Genomic DNA, 19,397 nt, shown 5'->3' with positions numbered 1-19,397 from the left:
ACACACACACACACACACATATATATATATATATATATATATATATATAGAGTAATGAAAGAATGGTAAAAAGCTAATAATATATAAACGATCGTGTGAATGTCAGTACTAATAATGTTGTGATAATGAGAAGCTTCTAAAAATTTGAAGGATGCGAGGTTCGAACTCGCGCGGACACCGTCCAACAGATCTTAAGTCTGCCGCCTTAGACCACTCGGCCAACCCTCCAATTATTTCATGTAAATGCTGTAATATAAGCTCAGCATAAGTTAGATTACGATATAACAGTAATAATATTTCTTATTTAGGAACTATTACTGAAACAGTTACGAAACTGTCAGAATTATTGTAGTGTATGTGACAGAACTAAGTGTTTATGACACTTTGAGTCCAGAACTAATAGATCACTTACTAATGGAAAGAAGGTCTAGAACAATCTTCCAAGTGGTAGGTGAAAATTTCTCACTACAATGTAAATGGCTACGCGATAAACACAGATGTACAATACAGCACTAAAGATCTTAGGAGGATGAATGAACATGTGTACGTGTTCATTCAACTGTCAGTTCAACTCATATATAAGGAGGGCTTCTAACTCTATATAGAATAGTTTAAATACACTAATAAAGGACCAATCGATTATTTAACTATAAAGAAGATGGACTATACTAGAGCAACTGAAGTGGCTAATGACACTAACTTAGATGTTGGAACTAACCAACATAAGCTTGTTTCTCCGCAGAAACATTAATATTTCCTATGTTGGAAATATCGTCGCAAATTTGAAACAACAGATGCCGATACGAATGCAATGACAAGTTCAACGAGGCACATTGCAAATTGTAGCTAAACTAAAAGTATAAATAGGAGACCTATTTATACTTCTAGTATTTGGATGATCATGTAACTTATTATTAGATATTATGTAGAATATATAAAAAGAAGCAAGTTTCTGTTTTACGTTGAAAATAATAAGAAGATCCGATCCTGCGCTTCCCATCTGCCATAATATAATAGTCTGTCTTACATCTGTCTATCTATTATATTATAATCCTGTCATAACTCTGTCTATTGTAGTAACTGTATTACAATAGTAAATTTTTTATTATGAGACTAATATAACGGCTAGAAACAATGACTTGTTTAAGACCAATGATTGTATAACTCATTTTTGTAAGAATTATTGTAGTGTATGTGATAGAACTAAGTGTTTATGACCCTTTGAGTCCAGAACCAATTGCTCACTTTGTTGGAAATGACACTGGCCGTATAAAGTGACAATATGATACCAGATATTACCTCTTTACGAGACTATTGTTGTAAAACTGAAATAATAGTGCTCACGAGAATGTAATAGCAGAATTCCTAATGCATAAATAGTACTATAGAACCATCAGTCTTCCGTACGTGTCCAACGAGACGACGTCGTCGAGTTGAGCACGAACGGTAGATTGAAATATGATGTATATATAAACCTCGGTAATCAATAGTTAACAATTCATTGATCCAGGTCCAGTAGACCAGATAAATTAATCTAAATATCTAGTATATAATTTAACAACTATTGATATATTAAAGCAATGAATTCAACTATTGAGCAGATCCTATAACTAACTATAGCTGCTAGATATTACCTCCTTACGAAATCATTATCACAAATCTTGAACAACGATGCCTACAAGAATGTAATGTCATAGACTCTGATGCATAAACTGTACTGAAGAACCGTCAGTTTGCTATTCGTATCCAACAACATAGCATCGTCGAATTGGACAGTAAGGATGATTGGAGTCATATGTCTATATAAACCCGGTAGCCACCAGATAGAATTTTCATCCATATAGGCCCAAGAGTCCAGAGAGATCGATCTGAGTACATGATCTAAAAGCATGGACTAATCTAATATATTAAAACAATGAACACATCTATTGAGCAGGTTCAATGTTATTGACGTCGACTGTGTAATTAAGTTGTTCGTTAGTGTTCATATTTAGTAGGTAAGGATTATAATATTTACGCCAATTGATTCTCTTAGTTCAATTGATTTTGTAAACGACGTGTCGAGTGTGCGAGTTAACCGGTAAATAGGCTGAATTAACTAAACAACTCATTTATTACTCTTACATTTCTGTCAAACCTATTACTTTCAAGCTGTTTTTACAACTAATCTATCACAGATATTATAACTTCTGTTATAAATCTCAGATTCCTGACACTGTAAATGAAAATATCATTTGTATGTAACTAGATTTGAGTAGGATATCAACAAACAATAGAGTCAATCAAGTAGCTAACTATTAGGAAAGATTTACTCTCATAAGGTATTTAACGTCGTAACCCCAGACCAACTGCTTAAATTTTTGACAATAGCAAGTTTATTATTGTTCAACAAACTTTTGCCGCTGCAATCGAAGTTGACAGTGTTCATAGGAACTCCATTGTAAAATCGAAGCTAGTTCCGTAACAGCAATAAATCAACGAAGTATACACATTCCTATAATACAATTGTGAAATTTGCTACTATCTGTACGAGGACAATTATACCATTGCTATAATCAACGTTTGCCGTTCGTCTAAATAAAGCTGTGTCACTGTCATAATCCAAATGTCAAGCACATCTCTAACCATAAGAAAAGTGTTACTATAGAAAGGGAAACTGGACACATTCGATGTGCCGGTTCAGGCGTCCTTTCCCGAGATCAAGTTCATATAAACAATATCATCACATTCTAACGAGAACTAAAACAGATAAAATAAAGAGGAAACAATAAGTATGCTGTTCAAGTGTGATTGTCCAATATCTTATAAACATCAATTAATGTTCAATTAAATACGTTGATTTACTGTATTTCTTCTTGTTTTAACAGACTGTGTTATTCCAATGGCCTTTAACGAACTCTATTTTACTTTAACTCCAATTTAACAAAACTGAGCGCATGATGACCCTCGACAATAGTTAGAATTTTGTATTTTGATTTTAACTCTTCTTTCTTTTAATGAATAAGTTTTAAATTTATAGTTTTACAGTTTGTACAATGGTTGAAAGTATATTTTTTAACATGTAACCATAGGGTCAGCATTTGGATTAACGGAATTAATGAACATGTGTGATTGCGTAATTGTTTAGCCATCTGATAAGTGCAAATATGATAAATAAAGTGAGTCATTGATATTGTAATACAAGAAAATGACTCTTATTTAAGCGTCAATGTATTTCTTATTGTTACTACCTTTCTTTAAATGTTTAATCGGAGAGAGAGAGAGCTATAGATAACAATTCAAAATCAGATAGAGTCGAGACCCCATTGTTATTTGAAGTTTCAATAGTAACTTATAAAACAACAACAGACAGATATTACAGTAGTGAATATTTCACAATGTTTCCTCAACAATCCTTTAAACAACCTTTTAGGAACAGTTGTATAGGACTTCTTACTAATCTGAGGTCTTCAAACGTCATTAAGAGATATGTCTCAAGACAAAGACTGTACGCTACATCAGCACCCAATAAACATTCTAATCAGAGTGTAACTGGATCAAATGCAAATGGTACTATAAGACCAGCTCCCGCACCAAGTTTTAATGCGGAACCAATTAGCGTTAGAATTTCAAAGAAAATGCATTCTGATCCATCAATGGATAGTTCTTTAGTTGGTTTGACTGGTGGTGAAATTTTCCACGAAATGATGAAAAGACATAATGTAGATACAGTCTTTGGTTATCCAGGTGGTGCTATCTTACCTGTTTACGATGCAATTTATAATAGTAAAGATTTTAATTTTGTGTTACCAAGGCATGAACAAGGTGCCGGGCATATGGCCGAAGGTTACGCCAGGGCTTCGGGTAAATGTGGTGTTGTTTTAGTCACTTCTGGCCCAGGTGCCACTAATGTTATCACTCCAATAGCAGATGCATTGGCTGATGGTGTACCAATGGTTGTATTCACTGGTCAAGTCCCAACTGCAGCTATCGGTACCGATGCTTTCCAAGAAGCGGATGTCATAGGCATTTCAAGATCATGTACAAAGTGGAACGTAATGGTCAAACGTATAGAAGACTTACCGAAATGTATCAACGAGGCTTTTGAAATTGCAACTAGTGGCAGGCCTGGTCCTGTTTTGGTCGATTTACCAAAGGATGTTCAAGCGTCAATCCTGAAAACACCAATTCCAATCAAGACTACAATCCCATCAAATGCGTTAAGACACCTAACTAGGAATGTTCAAACACAGTTCTCAGAGGTAGCTATTAAAAGAGCTGCTGAATTGATCAATATTGCAAAGAAACCAATTTTATATGTCGGTGGTGGAATTTTAAATAATCCAGAAGGTCCAAGATTAATTAAAGAGCTCAGTGACCGAGCTCAAATTCCCGTCACTACAACTTTACAAGCACTAGGTGCATTCGATCAAGAAGATCCCAAATCGTTAGATATGTTAGGTATGCATGGTCATGCCCCAGCAAATCTAGCTATGCAAAATGCTGATTTGATTATTGCCGTTGGTGCAAGGTTTGATGATCGTGTCACATTAAATATCAGTAAATTTGCACCTGAGGCTCGCCGTGCGGCTCTGGAGAATAGAGGTGGTATCATACACTTTGATATTTCTGCTAAAAACATAAATAAAGTTGTCGAGACTCAAGTTCCTATTGAAGGTGACGCAGGAGCAAATTTGACTAAATTACTTCCTTCTATTTTTTCTGTCTCCGAAGCAGAACGCAAAGAATGGATGGAAACAATTAAGACCTGGAAAGAAAAACATCCATATACTTACCAAAAGGAAAGTCCAGGCTCTAAAATAAAACCGCAAACTGTTATTGCCAAACTTTCAGAGATCGCAAACAAATCCGGGAAACCTATCGTAGTTACAGCTGGTGTTGGTCAACATCAAATGTGGGCCGCCCAACACTGGACTTGGAAGAAACCACGCACATTTATATCATCAGGTGGTTTAGGTACCATGGGTTATGGCCTGCCAGCTGCCATCGGTGCACAAGTAGCAAGACCGGATGCTATAGTAATTGATATTGATGGTGATGCATCTTTCAACATGACTTTGACCGAACTCTCTTCTGCTGTGCAAGCCGGTACACCAATCAAAATTTTATTATTGAATAACGAAGAACAAGGTATGGTTACCCAGTGGCAATCATTGTTCTACAAACACCGTTATTCACATACGCATCAATTGAACCCAGATTTTGTGAAGGTAGCAGAAGCCATGGGCATTAAGGGTATGAAATTAACGGAACAAAGCAAGATGGATGAAACATTAAATGAATTTTTTGATTTCAATGGACCCGTTTTATTAGAAGTTGTTGTTGAAAAGAAAGTTTCAGTCTTACCAATGGTTCCAGCTGGTAAAGGATTAGACGAATTCATAGAATTTGATTCAGAGGTGGAAAAAGAACAAAGTAGGTTGCGTAGAGATCGTACTGGGGGTAAACATTAAGTATATATTTAAATAGTAGCATAGAAAACTTTAAAGCAAAAATATTTTAAAACAGATGTTACATTTCAAAAAACCCAACCATCTTGCATGTGTATATTTCAAACAGTAGATGTTCAGATTGAAAGTCAGTTAGTTGCTTACTTGCAAAGAACTTGATCAAGATATCTAACACAATATTCCAACATACAATACTGTATAATATAGATAGGTTCATGTATGATATTCAAATCTATCTATCAATCTATACAATATCCATTGTCTCTTATCATTATATGCGACAAGTAACTGAGACATCTCTTACTAATTAACTTTTATAGGGGCCGTTTAAAATTCGTAATATTCCCGTTCGAGTTATTTTAACATTACTTGCTATTTGATACAAGGCTTATATAGCGAATGAGAAAAATAAAATCTCAAGGAAATAAAATTAGAAGAAAGTTTCTCAATTATTGGATTAATACAATCAATTAAACGTTTACTTCACACCGTGTGATATACTAATTGATTGATATTATATATATATAAATAATATAAGTTATTTTAACAACTAGTAATTAGGATATATTCGTTTTACCTAAAAAATTAAACTTAGATTAATTAAACCTTGTCAGCTGTGTAATCGACATTAGTATTATTGGAAATAGGAATCCAAACTGAATAGCTGTTCTAGTATAAGACAACAATGGCTATCATTAAAAGGGGTGCTCGTAATAAGAGTGCTCAAGAACCAGAGAAAAGGTCTGCAAAGATCAAAAAGGCTACCTTTGATGTTGGAAAGAAGAAAGAAGTTGGTGTCTCTGATTTGACCTTATTGACTAAGATTTCAGATGAATCAATTAATGAGAATTTAAAAAAAAGATTTTTAAATGGCATCATTTATACATACATTGGTCATGTGTTGATCAGTGTTAATCCATTTAGAGATTTAGGTATATATACTGATGCTGTTTTGCAATCTTATAAAGGTAAAAATAGATTAGAAGTTCCTCCACATGTTTATGCAATTGCCGAGTCTATGTACTACAATTTGAAAGCATACAATGAGAGCCAATGTGTCATCATTTCTGGTGAATCTGGTGCTGGTAAGACGGAAGCAGCTAAAAGGATCATGCAATATATCGCCGCTGCGTCAGATACCAACTCAGAATCTATTAGTAAAATTAAAGATATGGTTTTAGCTACCAATCCGCTGTTAGAATCCTTTGGTTGTGCTAAGACATTAAGAAATAACAATTCCTCTAGACATGGTAAATATCTAGAAATTAAATTCAATGCACAATATGAACCTTGTGCTGGTAACATTACCAATTATTTGTTAGAAAAACAAAGAGTTGTCAGTCAAATCAAGAATGAAAGAAATTTCCACATCTTCTATCAATTTACAAAAGGTGCCTCTGAGAACTATAGACAAACGTTTGGTGTGCAGAAACCAGAACAATACGTCTACACTTCTGCAGCAGGGTGTACTTCTGTTGACACAATTGATGATATTAAAGATTTTGCAGACACAATAAAAGCCATGCAAATTATTGGTCTTTCACAAGATGAACAAGATCAAATATTTAGAATGTTAGCATCTATTTTATGGATTGGTAATATCTCTTTTGTAGAAAATGAAGAAGGAAATGCTCAAGTTAGAGACACGTCTGTCACTGATTTTGTTGCATACTTATTACAAATTGATGCCAGTATCTTAATTAAGGGCCTGGTAGAAAGAACCATGGAAACTAGTCATGGTATGAGAAGAGGCTCTGTCTACCATGTTCCTCTAAATATTGTCCAAGCCAACGCCGCAAAAGATGCTTTGGCTAAAGCTATTTATAACAATCTATTCGATTGGATTGTTGAAAGAGTCAACGTCTCCTTACAAGCATACCCTGGTGCTGATAAATCAATTGGTATTTTGGATATTTACGGTTTTGAAATTTTTGAACATAATTCATTTGAACAAATTTGTATCAACTACGTTAATGAAAAGTTGCAACAAATTTTTATTCAATTAACATTGAAATCCGAACAAGAAACTTATGAAAAGGAACAAATTCAGTGGACTCCAATCAAGTTCTTTGATAACAAGGTTGTGTGTGAATTAATTGAAGGTAGACGACCACCTGGTATCTTTGCTGCAATGAATGATTCTGTTGCCACTGCCCATGCTGATTCTAATGCAGCCGATCAAGCATTTTCACAGCGTTTAAATCTATTCTCATCTAATCCTCATTTTGAATTGAGATCAAATAAATTTGTCATTAAACATTATGCTGGTGATGTCACATACGATGTCAATGGTATTACTGATAAAAATAAGGATCAATTACAAAAGGATTTAGCCGAACTGATTGGCACCACTCAAAATGGTTTCTTAAAATCATTATTCCCTGAACAAGTCAATACTGAGAACAAGAGAAAAGCACCAACTGCAGGTGATAAGATTATTAAAAGTGCTAACGATCTAGTTGAAACTCTATCAAAAGCACAACCATCATATATCAGAACCATCAAACCGAATCAAACCAAATTACCGGAGGATTACGATGATAGTCAAGTCTTACATCAAGTGAAATATTTAGGTTTACAAGAGAATGTTCGCATTAGAAGAGCAGGTTTTGCATACAGACAAGTATTTGATAAATTTGTTGAGAGATTCTATTTATTATCCCCACAGTGTTCTTATGCTGGTGACTACACATGGCAGGGTGAAACAATTGATGCTGTTAAGTGGATTTTGAAAGATGCATCTATTCCAGAAAAGGAGTACCAAATTGGTGTTTCACAAGTTTTTATCAAAACCCCTGAAACATTATTTGCTTTGGAGCACATGAGAGATAGGTACTGGTATAACATGGCAGCCAGAATTCAACGTGCATGGAGAAGATTCTTACAAAGAAGAATAGATTCGGCTGTTAAAATTCAAAGAGTTATTAGAGAGAGAAAAGGTGGTAACAAGTATGAGAAATTACGTGATAAAGGTACTGAATTGTTAGGAGGCAGGAAAGAGAGAAGATCCATGTCTTTGATCGGCTATAGAGCTTTCATGGGTGATTACCTGTTATGTAACGATAGTAAAGCAAGGGGAGCTTATATTAAGAGACAAGCTGGGATAAAAGATAGTGTAATATTTTCCATTAAAGGTCATTGTCTACAAAGTAAATTTGGTAGGTCATCCGTCAGGGTTAAAAAGGTTTTTATTCTAACGGCAAAAACATTTTATGTTATTGCACAAACAAATGTGCAGAATGCAATGCAATATTCATTAGAGTACAACATACCTGTTGACCATATAGTTAGTGTTGGTTTAACCAACTTACAAGATGACTGGATGGCTATTAATCTTGCAAAATCGAATCAACCAGACCTATTAATTAATACCTTTTTTAAGACTGAGCTGATAACTCATTTAAAGAAATTGAACAGCAAAATTCAGATAAAAATTGGTCCAACAATTGAATATCAAAAGAAGCCTGGTAAAATCAGAAGAGTTAAATGTGAAATTACCGAAGCTGCACCAAAGTATGGTGATAATTATAAGTCCAGAAAAATTTATGTCCGTCGTGGTAATCCAGCTAACTCTAAACAGAAAAAGAAGCCTAGAGGCAAAAAAAGTTCTGGCATCCAGCAAAGCGTACCTGCTGCCGCACGTCCTAGTCATCACAAATCGTCTAGCAAACCATCAGCTCCTGTTTCTAGAACTTCCAAAAAACCTGCTCCTCCTCCGCCTGGCTCAAAGAAGCCAGTTCAAAACAAACCAGTTGCACAACAAGTTCCAGTGCAAACACAGCAGACTCAACTAAATAACATACCTCCACCTCCTCCACCTCCTCCACCAGTGCAATCATCTGTACCGAAATTTGAAGCTGCATATGACTTCCCTGGATCTGGTAATCCATCTGAGCTTCCATTAAAGAAAGGAGACGTGGTATTTATTTCAAAGCAAGAAGCAAGTGGGTGGTCATTAGCCAAAACCTTAGATGGTGCAAAAGAAGGTTGGGTGCCAACTAATTATATTATAGCTTATACAGGCTCTTCTACACCAGCACCACCAGCCGCTAGTACAGTTGTGTCACAACCTGTAACAATCTCAGAAACTGCATCTACAGTTGAACCAGCCGCTGCTACCCAAGCTAATTTCAGCACTGGTTTAGCTTCTGCATTAGCTGCTCGAGCAAACAAAATGAGAGTAGAGAGCGATGTAGAGCAAGATGATGCTGATGATGATGATGACTGGTAGATAACCTAGTTTTGTAAATCTAATGAGTTAGTATATTGTATAATTAATCATAGTGATATTTTGTGTATAATTCATTTAATAAGTAATTTTTAAACCATTAATTCATAGAAATGTGTATTTTCTAGATTTATACGTAAATATATTTCCAATTATATAAAGATTCTGAATCGTTGTATTCAGCACATTGGACGCAAAGTAAATAGCATTTAATTAAGCGTAACAGTACCCTACCAAGATGGAAATAAATATGAAAATGATAGCTAGAATATATGACAGACGTGTCCAGGGAAAAAGATCATTTCCTTCTCTATCAAACCAAGGTTTATTCGCCGTTGCAAATTGTACTAAGTTTGTTTTTGATTTTGTATACGGAGGATATCTCATTGATAAAAGTAGATCCATCCAAAATGGTTGTTTAAAAGATAATCTTTCATGCGTGAATGCTTTGAAACTCCATTTACCACCATAATTACCATATCCTGATTTCCCAATTCCACCAAAGGGCGCGTCAGCAATACCCAAATGAATTAAAGTATCACCAACAATACAACCACCGGATCTTACTCTATTTAAAATATGCTCTGTTTCTTGTCTGTCATTTGAAAAAATATATTGAACCAGAGGAGTATCATGACATTTAATGATATTATCTATTGCATTGTCTAAATTAGTATACTTAATGATAGGAATAATTGGAGAAAAATTCTCAGATTCCATGACAGAATCAGACCAATCAATGTTAAATATAATTGTTGGTGGGATACATAAGTTATTTTCCAATTCTTCCTTTTCTTTACAGTCAACAGAGTATATTTCACCTTTCGTCATATTCAATACTTTCTTAGCATTTTTAAAAGAAGTTTCATTTACCAAGTATGTGTATTCTGTATCTTCTGTTAGCGAAGGCCAGAATTCATTTAGGACATCTTTCGAGATGCTGACAACTTCATCGTAAATTGATTCATGTACTACAAGATAGTCCGGTCTAACACATATTTGGCCAGCATTTGCAAATCCACTGAAAAATGTTCGCTTAATAGCAGTTTTTATATTGGATTTAGAAAAGTGCTCTGTAATAAAAGTAGGTGACTTTCCACCTAATTCCAAAATACAAGGAGTCACAGTTTTACTAGCAGCAACAGCTACAATCGAGCCGACTTTTTCAGAACCAGTGTAAAATATTTTATTAAACTTCCCAGATTCCAACAATCTTGTAGTTTCTTTGATACCACCTTGTACAATTTCAATCATTCCTTTAGGAAACTTTGAATCTTCAATTACTTTTTGCAAAGCCATTGCAGAGTAGCTAGTCACCTCACTTGGTTTCAAGATAACAGTGTTCCCCCCTGAAATAGCACCTGCAAGAGGAGCTAGTGCTAGTAGAACTGGAAAATTAAAAGGTGAAATGACTAAAACACTCCCTAATGAAATATTATCAACGAAAATATTTCCAAACATAAATGGTGGCGTGTAATCTTTTAACTTCGTGGGCTTAAGGTACCACTTCTTTAAATTTTTAATTAAAAACAGAATGTCATTCTGTAACTTAATTAATTCAAACGATAGTGATTCCATTTTTGCCCTATGAAAATCTTTATACATAGCTTCAATTAACATTTCCTCATTATCCATAACAGAATAGTACAGCTTCTTTAATTGTAACAGCCTAAAATTCAGTTCTTCTTTTCTAATATTTTTCTTTTGTGAATACTCCAACCGATGATCATGGTAAAAATCATTCACTAATTGAACCTTGTCATCAATCTCATCGAGGGAGTCATAAACTAAAGGCACACTAGTCATCTTTCTTTCTTTTTAAAAAAGACACACAAGAGAAAAATGGGACCCTTTTAATAAATCTGGTTAGTATTATGCCACCTAGCAAGAAATAAAAATAACTATCAATTGAGGAATAAGGAACCTTAATTTCAATATAAAATAAATGTGTCAAAAAGGAGTTGTCCTTTTATATTTCGAACTTATTTAACATCTGTTCCTTATTTAATAAATTGAACATTACGCAGAGAAATCAGTGGTTAAATTTGAAAAAGTTGATTTTGACATTAAAAGTTTCGAAAATGAAAGTGATTACGTACATAATAAGGTAAAATCATGGCATATTTATGAATGTGTTGCATTGTTATGTTGTGGTGTTTTAGTTTAAAAGAAAAGGGAGTGGAAATATTAGAATACCAGATACACGTTGATCACCGTTTGATACTTGATAGGTTTTCTAATTTTGTTTTGAGTTTACCATAGTCATCGAAATATTAATAATATTCAGATCACACAACTACTACAATAATAATTACAGACAGTAGGATTCAGTGCTTTGTCTACGATGGCAAGGAAATCAAGCTCTAGAAATCTCATTCAGAGCAAAAATAGGCATCGCAATACAACTCATGAGAAGAGTAGTCGAAAACATGTTGCTAGAGCAAGAAGACATGTGAAAAACCGTCCTTATATGCTAACGAACAAATCGACTCCAGTTATCTTAGAGGCTATCCATATCTTTATTAAATATATCAGTGATAATATTAACCTTTTGAACAATTACATTTTATTGATGAAAAAGGTGACCTCATTGAATTATGAAAGAACATGTTTGATCAAGTTTGTTAAAAAATTACGATTTTATAATGAAACGTTACGTAATTCACATCTATTTAATATGGAGAGTGAAGAAGACCGTGAAGAGAAAGAGGATGAATTGAATTTTAAATTCGAAAACGTAGATATTATCAATAGAGTGATCTTATTGAACTCCATTTTCATTAAAAATCTAGAAACTTTAGATTTACTGAATTTCCAATTGACAAGATCATTACAGAATGAGATTTGGATGAAAACTTTGAATGAGAAACTGCTAATACCGGAAAAGAATGTTGCGATGATAGAAGACGTGTATAACCACTATATCAAGTTTATTCAATGGCTGTCTGAAACTATAGGAATGCACGATAGTACAGGTCAATTGGAAGTGATAACACAAACCATTAGATATGCACAAGAAGATCCCTCCCAGCCATTCCCGAACTCAATACACGATGAAGTTGAGACAGAGAATATCTTCTTACAGACAGTTATTCCTTCCAAAAACGAAGAAGAGTATATTCAAACATTAAAAGAATGGTTAAATATACTGACGGCAAAAAATCAACAATTCCAAGCCAATTTTGAAGACATTACTAGCATCTGGAATGGATTATTAAAAACATATCCAGTGAAGAGATGAAAAATTGTAAAATTATTATTACTGACTATATCAAAGTCTAATGCACTAAATGAAAAAGTTCAACATTTAAAATTAATAGTCATTACATTCACCTAATAGGTTAATATATCGTTTTAAATAGCTTATATATTATATCTATTAAATAATTAATGAATTTGCATATTAAATAACAAAAATATATAAAATATACATTAATGGGAGACTCTCTATCTGCTTGCTAATAAATTGAAATTTGTCATAACCGAAACACTATAAATCGTTCGATTTAGTCACATCTCCCTTTGATATGAATAAGTGGTATCGTTTATATGGTTTCTCATGCAATCGGAAAGGTTTATTAAACATGTTGCTAGAGCAATGGAGACTGCACAGTATTAAACGGGTTGGCTTATTAAGTGTTTCATACATAGAACAATGTCGATCAATTTAGGGCTATCTAGAGTGAACAAACTATTACAAGTTATTGGAAACCCACATCAGAGACTTAAGATTATTCATGTTGCGGGTACAAATGGTAAAGGCTCTGTCTGTTCTTATTTAGCTTCTTTGTTAAGACACGATAGTATACCTTCTAGATCTCCTAAAATTGGTAAATTCACTACACCGCATATGGTGCATATAACAGATTCAATTTGTGTAAATGATAAACCAATACCTATAAACACTTACAAGTCAATCAGAACCCTACTGGAAGAGAAGAACATGGAATACGAAATCAAATGCTCAGAATTTGAGTTGTTGACATGTGCTGCTATTAAATTTTTTGAGGATTCATCGTGTAATATTTGTGTTTTTGAAGTTGGTTTAGGAGGGAGATTAGATGCAACTAATATTATTCCAGGTTCAAACAAGCTTGCTTGTGGTATTACAAAGATTGGGCTAGACCATGAATCCATTTTAGGAAGTACCTTAGCTGAAATTGGGAGGGAAAAGGCAGGAATTATTACTGATGGCGTGAATCTTGTAGTTGTCGATAGTTCAAACGATCACACTGTTTTAAATGAAATTGAAAAAAGATGTGAGAACACTGGCTCCCAGCTATATAAAACTGAATTGCATTCAGGTGGTTTAACATTTAAAACAGATTCCTGGGATATTATAAAATTAGATACCTTACCATTAAATGGTCATTATCAAGCATTTAATTTTAGCGTAGCCCTTAAAATTCTTGATAAATTACAAGTTCAGAAGAAAATCTACATTGAAAAAGAATTCATAACCCCAAAGTACTTGAACGATGTGAAATGGCCTGGTAGATTACAAGATTTAGATTTTTGTTATACTATGGATGAAACTAATTCTCCTAAAACCGTACCAATATTACTAGATGGTGCTCATAATGGAAGTGCAGCCATCGAATTAGAAAAATATCTGAGAGAGAAGTATGATGATAACCAATGCATAAATTTTGTTATAGCGGTAACCGACGGCAAAAAGCTTGAACCTCTATTATCACCTCTTATACGTCCACAAGATAGCGTTTTAGTGACACAGTTTGAAAATGTAGATGGAATGCCTTGGATTAAACCTTATGACCCAAAGGTATTGGCAACTTTTATTCAAGAAAACTACACGAAGAATGTAAAAGTTGATAGTTCCTTAACATCTGTTGTTGCAAATTTAGGGGAAATGCATAGTGGCAATACAACACCAATAGTAATATGTGGCTCATTATATTTATGTGGTCAACTTCTTAATATTAATAAAACAAATAATCTCTAATATACACATAAAAAAGAGTTTCCATTCACAATGACTGCAATGTTAGGGTTGCTGAATTGATTATAGAATTATACTGGCATATATAAATAATCGTTAACATTTTCTAAGCACATTTTCACTGTAATACATAGTAGTATAAAAGTTTAAAAATTTATACATATTATCTCAAAATTTAGTAATAATATATTTAGTTATTGTCTTTAGTATCCACAATATTTGAATGACCTTATCATTCAGACACATTCCTTTGAATCGTGTACTGATAAAGGTCCCAATTCACTAAAGCGCAATTTTCAAATCATTATTAGTGTCAAAAATTGAAATATATGAAACTTATAATACATAAGTGAGAAAAGAAGGTAGTAATGTCAATTTTACTTTTAAAATGTCTTTGATTATTTCGTTGGACCATAAGGTTTGAATATAATATATTAGACGAATCTAATAGTCATTGGTGTATGATTTTGACAACCATTCTTATATACTGAAATTAAGATTGAAGTTCAATGAGGCAGTCCGTCACTCTTTTTAGATATTGCAGAAATACTATTCAAAATAGTCATCATATAGAAGTTTACAGGTCTAGCCTTCGATATTTTAGTTCTATTACCCATGATAGCCACAAATATAACAGCAATAGTTCAAAGAGCTCCAAAGAAGTACTTAGAAAGGCTTTTGATGACATGGATTTTTGGACAGACTTGAATAAACATAATTATAAGGTTGTTAAGAAGAAGAATTTATTTCGCTTTGATTTTTCTACCAATAACGACAGGGACAGTGAAAAAAATACTGGATTATTTAATAACCCATATTTAACTTCTCCAGGTGGTTTAAAAACGTTTTGTCAACATTCGTTGATGAAAGCAAATGGGATAGTTGAACAACTTAAGAAGGATACCACAGAGGAAGGGTTGGCATTGTATATATCAAGATTGGACCTTTTGAGTGATACCCTATGTAGAGTAATTGATCTGTGTGAATTCATAAGATCTGCTCACCCTGATGATGAATATTTAAAAGTATCTCAAGAATGTTATGAATTAATGTTTGAATTTATGAATACGTTAAACACAGATGTTCAACTTTGTTATACTTTAAAACATATATTAGAAGATGAGAAAATTTGTTCAAAATTAACCGATGAAGAATACAAAGTTGGCAAAATTTTACTAGAGGATTTCGAAAAGTCAGGAATATACATGGAACCAAATACGAGAGAAAAATTCATCGAATTATCGCAAGAAATTAGTTTGGTTGGACAAGAGTTTATAAGCAATACAGACTACGTGACAAAAAATAATATTTTAATAGATCGTGAATCATTAAATTTAAGTGAACTAGAGTTACCATTTACTTACCAATTAAAAACGGATATAACAGGAAAACATTATAAAATACCCACTACTGGTCCAATTCCATACTCTATACTGACAAATTGTTCTAATGAAACTATTAGAAAAAAAATTTGGACTGAATTACACAGTTGCTCTCAAGAACAAATTGAAAGACTGAAAAAGATGGTGACCCTTAGATACAAGTTGGCTAAGCTTTTAAAAAAAAAGAGTTTTGCAGAATATCAGTTACAAGGAAAAATGGCTAAAAATCCAGAAGAAGTTAAGAAGTTTATTTCAACTTTACTAGATTTTACAAAACCATTGGCAATCAAAGAATTAACCTCTTTAGCCGAAGTGAAAGCAGCTGACCTAGGTTTAGCGTTCAAAAATGATAGCAACTTTATAGTAAATTTAATCCGCCCATGGGATAGAAACTATTACTCGAAAATTAATAGATATGAAAATAAGCAGACTATGGAAGATTTAAATGAATTACCTTATTATTTTTCACTAGGTAATGTTATAGCAGGTCTATCCAATTTATTTCATAACATTTATGGAATACGCTTTGAATTAGCTGTTCCTAAGTTAGAAGAAACATGGCTTCCAGAAGTCAGAAAATTAAATGTTATATCTGAATCAGAGGGTTTAATAGGTATTGTATATTGTGATCTATTCGAAAGACCTAGCAAAAAAACGAATGCTGCACATTTCACAATTTGTTGCTCAAGAGAAATTGGTAAAGGTGAGGATATTTCAACGATGCAGGTCGGCATGAATTCCAAAGGGAATATGTTCCAGTTACCTATTATATCCTTGATATGTAATTTTTCTAAGTCACACCTATTTGAAGAAAATGGTCCATGCTTCTTACAGTTACACGAAATAGAAACTTTGTTCCATGAAATGGGTCATGCAATGCATTCTGTTTTAGGACGAACTAGGCTCCAAAATACTAGTGGTACCAGATGTGCAACTGATTTTGTAGAATTACCAAGTATATTGATGGAACATTTTGCGAAAGACGTCAGAGTCATGGAATCGATTAGCAGTCATTATATATCCCAAGAACCTGCATCTCCTGAATTATTACAGACTTGGTTACATAGCACAGATAACTTGCAAAACCTAGAATTATATACACAAGCTAAAATGTCTATGTTAGATCAAATCCTGCACAGTAATGAAATTTTTGAGGATCAAAAAGATATTAATGTGGTAAAAAGTTATAATGATTTAGAAAAGAAATTAGAATTATTTTCTGATGATCAAAGTAATTGGTGTGGTAAATTTGGTCACTTATTTGGCTATGGTGCCTCTTATTATAGTTATTTATTTGATAGGGCCATTGCCTCGAAAGTTTGGGAATCATTATTTAAACAAAATCCTTTCAGTAGAACAAGCGGTCTTAAATTTAAGGACTCAGTGTTGAGATGGGGTGGATCAAGGGATCCGTGGTTATGTATAGCAAATACATTAAACGAGCCACAGTTAGCTAAGGGAGACTCAGAAGCTATGAAATATATTGGCTCTACAAAAATATTAGACAATTCGTAGCCTTTATTTTTGCATTCATTTTAAATAAGTAGCACCATGTAAATAGAAAATATACTTCATAAAAAATATTATTTAACCAATAAACGACTGCATAAAATGTGCTTGTATTTGTCTCCATATAGAAGACAAATAGAAGGAATAAGTTCATATAACGAAAAGTCAAAGTTTTCAAAAATTACAACCAGTAACTAAGTAAATAAAAAGATATATATATGATTATTTATAACGCTTAGTTAGAGGTCATGACTTGCCAGACTCTGATGATGCTGTCAGTGTAACCAGCGAATAAGGTCTGACCATCAGCAGACCAGGTTAAAGAGACAGCATGTGGTTCAGCAGCCTTATTGTAACCAGTGAATTCTGGCTTCAATTCGTCGATTAAGACCTCGTCTTCTAGAGAGTAGACCTTAATACCAGTAGCAGTGGCAGCAGTTAACCAGTATCTGTTTGGAGAGAAAGCTAAAGCGAAAACTTCATCTTGAGCACTCAAGGTGTATAATGGAGTCTTTTGCTTTAAGTTCCATAACATGATGTCACCATCCTTACCAGCAGAAGCAACTAAACTTCCGTCTGGAGAAGCAGTGATAGAGTTGATGTAGTTGTTGTGACCAACGAAATCAGCTTCGATTTGGAATTGGTTGATGTTCCAGGCCTAAAGTAATATCAGATATTAATAATAATAAAGATTATTATTAGAATAATAATTGTTAGTAAAATTGTTACAAGTTAACTCATGAATATATAAGATCTTCGATTCAATAGTTTTGCATTAATGTTAGTTCCGATATCAAAGAAAAGATATTATTGATATTTTGTACATCAGAGATCTTGGTGATTATAATATGTCTCATTGAAGGTAAACCTTCTCCGAAGTAGCAAATATAAGAATACATCATATGTAATATCAATAATAACCCTCATTGACGATTACATTTTAAAACTTTAGTAAAACTAAAAATCATCCATCTTGTGTAATTCACATCAAAGAGCAATAAAAAATAAAATTTAACATACCTTAACCATTTTGTCGGAACCAGCAGAGATCAAAGTGACATTGTCATCTTCTTGCTTCTCATTTGGAGCAACTCTGACTTGGGAAACCCAGTCGTTGTGACCTAATAAAGTGGCTAAACAGTCACCCTTGATGGACCAGACTTTGATTGTCTTATCTCTGGAACCAGAAATGATCATGGAAGCCTTTCTGTCAATGGCAACAGACATAACATCGGACTTGTGACCGGTGAATCTTTGATAAGTTTCACCAGTGGCAACGTTCCATAATCTTAAAGTCTTATCCCAAGAAGCAGATAGAGCATAAGCACCGTCAGCAGTTAAAGCACAGTCTTGAACGATGTGGTTGTGACCCTTGAAAGATCTGACTGGGACACCGTATTGTTGGTCATCACCAGTTAACTTCCAGGAGATCAAAGTCTTATCTCTGGAAGCAGAGACCAATAAGTTTGGTTGACCAGCGGAGGTGGCTAGGGAAGTGACCCAACCGTTGTGACCTTCTAAGGTACCTCTTAAAACTAAAACTTCAGTGGACATTTCTGATGTTATTTTGGTTATTGATTCTTGTAAAATGATAAAAACTACAATTATATAAATTACGAAAAACAATCTAAATAACAAAAAAATTAGATGGAGCTTTTAATATTAAAGATTCTTAATAGTGAAATTGCGACAACAATTGGACTGAAAATAAAATCAATGCTTCCAACATTAACAGTCCATATTGCAACATTTTGAAGTTTTGAGATGACCTTACATTAATGGTTGGAAAAAGTTTTCATGAAATGTTCCTATACTTACGCCGAGGGTGTAAGGAGTTTAGCTTATTTTGCGCGAAAGGTTCAGAACGG

At 33.6% G+C, this 19,397-nt stretch overlaps 7 protein-coding genes and 1 non-coding gene across 8 annotated transcripts; 5 read left to right on the top strand and 3 right to left on the bottom strand.

Annotated features, from left to right (window-relative positions):
* Positions 1 to 145: 145 nt before the first annotated feature.
* On the bottom strand, positions 146 to 228 carry TPHA0Gtrna5L. The gene has a single exon. It is a non-coding gene; the product is annotated as a tRNA-Leu (tRNA).
* Positions 229 to 3,377: 3,149 nt separating this feature from the next.
* TPHA0G02440 (uncharacterized protein) lies at positions 3,378 to 5,453 on the top strand (the record flags this gene model as incomplete). Its single annotated transcript, XM_003686465.1, has 1 exon — positions 3,378 to 5,453. One exon carries the CDS (start codon positions 3,378 to 3,380, stop codon positions 5,451 to 5,453), a length of 2,076 nt encoding a protein of 691 aa, XP_003686513.1.
* Positions 5,454 to 6,135: 682 nt separating this feature from the next.
* On the top strand, positions 6,136 to 9,681 carry TPHA0G02430 (myosin family protein; the record flags this gene model as incomplete). Its single annotated transcript, XM_003686464.1, has 1 exon — positions 6,136 to 9,681. The coding sequence occupies one exon, from the start codon at positions 6,136 to 6,138 to the stop codon at positions 9,679 to 9,681; it is 3,546 nt and encodes a 1,181-aa protein (XP_003686512.1).
* Positions 9,682 to 9,891: 210 nt separating this feature from the next.
* Positions 9,892 to 11,484, bottom strand: TPHA0G02420 (uncharacterized protein; the record flags this gene model as incomplete). Its single annotated transcript, XM_003686463.1, has 1 exon — positions 9,892 to 11,484. One exon carries the CDS (start codon positions 11,482 to 11,484, stop codon positions 9,892 to 9,894), a length of 1,593 nt encoding a protein of 530 aa, XP_003686511.1.
* A 538-nt stretch (positions 11,485 to 12,022) lies between these two features.
* TPHA0G02410 (uncharacterized protein) lies at positions 12,023 to 12,919 on the top strand (the record flags this gene model as incomplete). The annotated part of the gene is made up of 1 exon (XM_003686462.1): positions 12,023 to 12,919. The coding sequence occupies one exon, from the start codon at positions 12,023 to 12,025 to the stop codon at positions 12,917 to 12,919; it is 897 nt and encodes a 298-aa protein (XP_003686510.1).
* A 414-nt stretch (positions 12,920 to 13,333) lies between these two features.
* TPHA0G02400 (bifunctional folylpolyglutamate synthase/dihydrofolate synthase) lies at positions 13,334 to 14,641 on the top strand (the record flags this gene model as incomplete). The annotated part of the gene is made up of 1 exon (XM_003686461.1): positions 13,334 to 14,641. One exon carries the CDS (start codon positions 13,334 to 13,336, stop codon positions 14,639 to 14,641), a length of 1,308 nt encoding a protein of 435 aa, XP_003686509.1.
* Positions 14,642 to 15,147: 506 nt separating this feature from the next.
* Positions 15,148 to 17,535, top strand: OCT1 (metalloendopeptidase; the record flags this gene model as incomplete). The annotated part of the gene is made up of 1 exon (XM_003686460.1): positions 15,148 to 17,535. One exon carries the CDS (start codon positions 15,148 to 15,150, stop codon positions 17,533 to 17,535), a length of 2,388 nt encoding a protein of 795 aa, XP_003686508.1.
* Positions 17,536 to 17,764: 229 nt separating this feature from the next.
* Positions 17,765 to 19,083, bottom strand: TPHA0G02380 (40S ribosomal protein RACK1; the record flags this gene model as incomplete). The annotated part of the gene is made up of 2 exons (XM_003686459.1): positions 17,765 to 18,187; positions 18,550 to 19,083. 2 exons carry the CDS (start codon positions 19,081 to 19,083, stop codon positions 17,765 to 17,767), a joined length of 957 nt encoding a protein of 318 aa, XP_003686507.1.
* Positions 19,084 to 19,397: the final 314 nt, after the last annotated feature.

This window comes from Tetrapisispora phaffii, chromosome 7 (genome assembly GCF_000236905.1).
Source record: "Tetrapisispora phaffii CBS 4417 chromosome 7, complete genome".
Taxonomy (NCBI): Eukaryota; Fungi; Ascomycota; class Saccharomycetes; order Saccharomycetales; family Saccharomycetaceae; genus Tetrapisispora; species Tetrapisispora phaffii.
The sequence above is the reverse complement of the archived record's forward strand: the minus strand, read 5'-3'. Positions and strand labels throughout refer to the sequence as shown.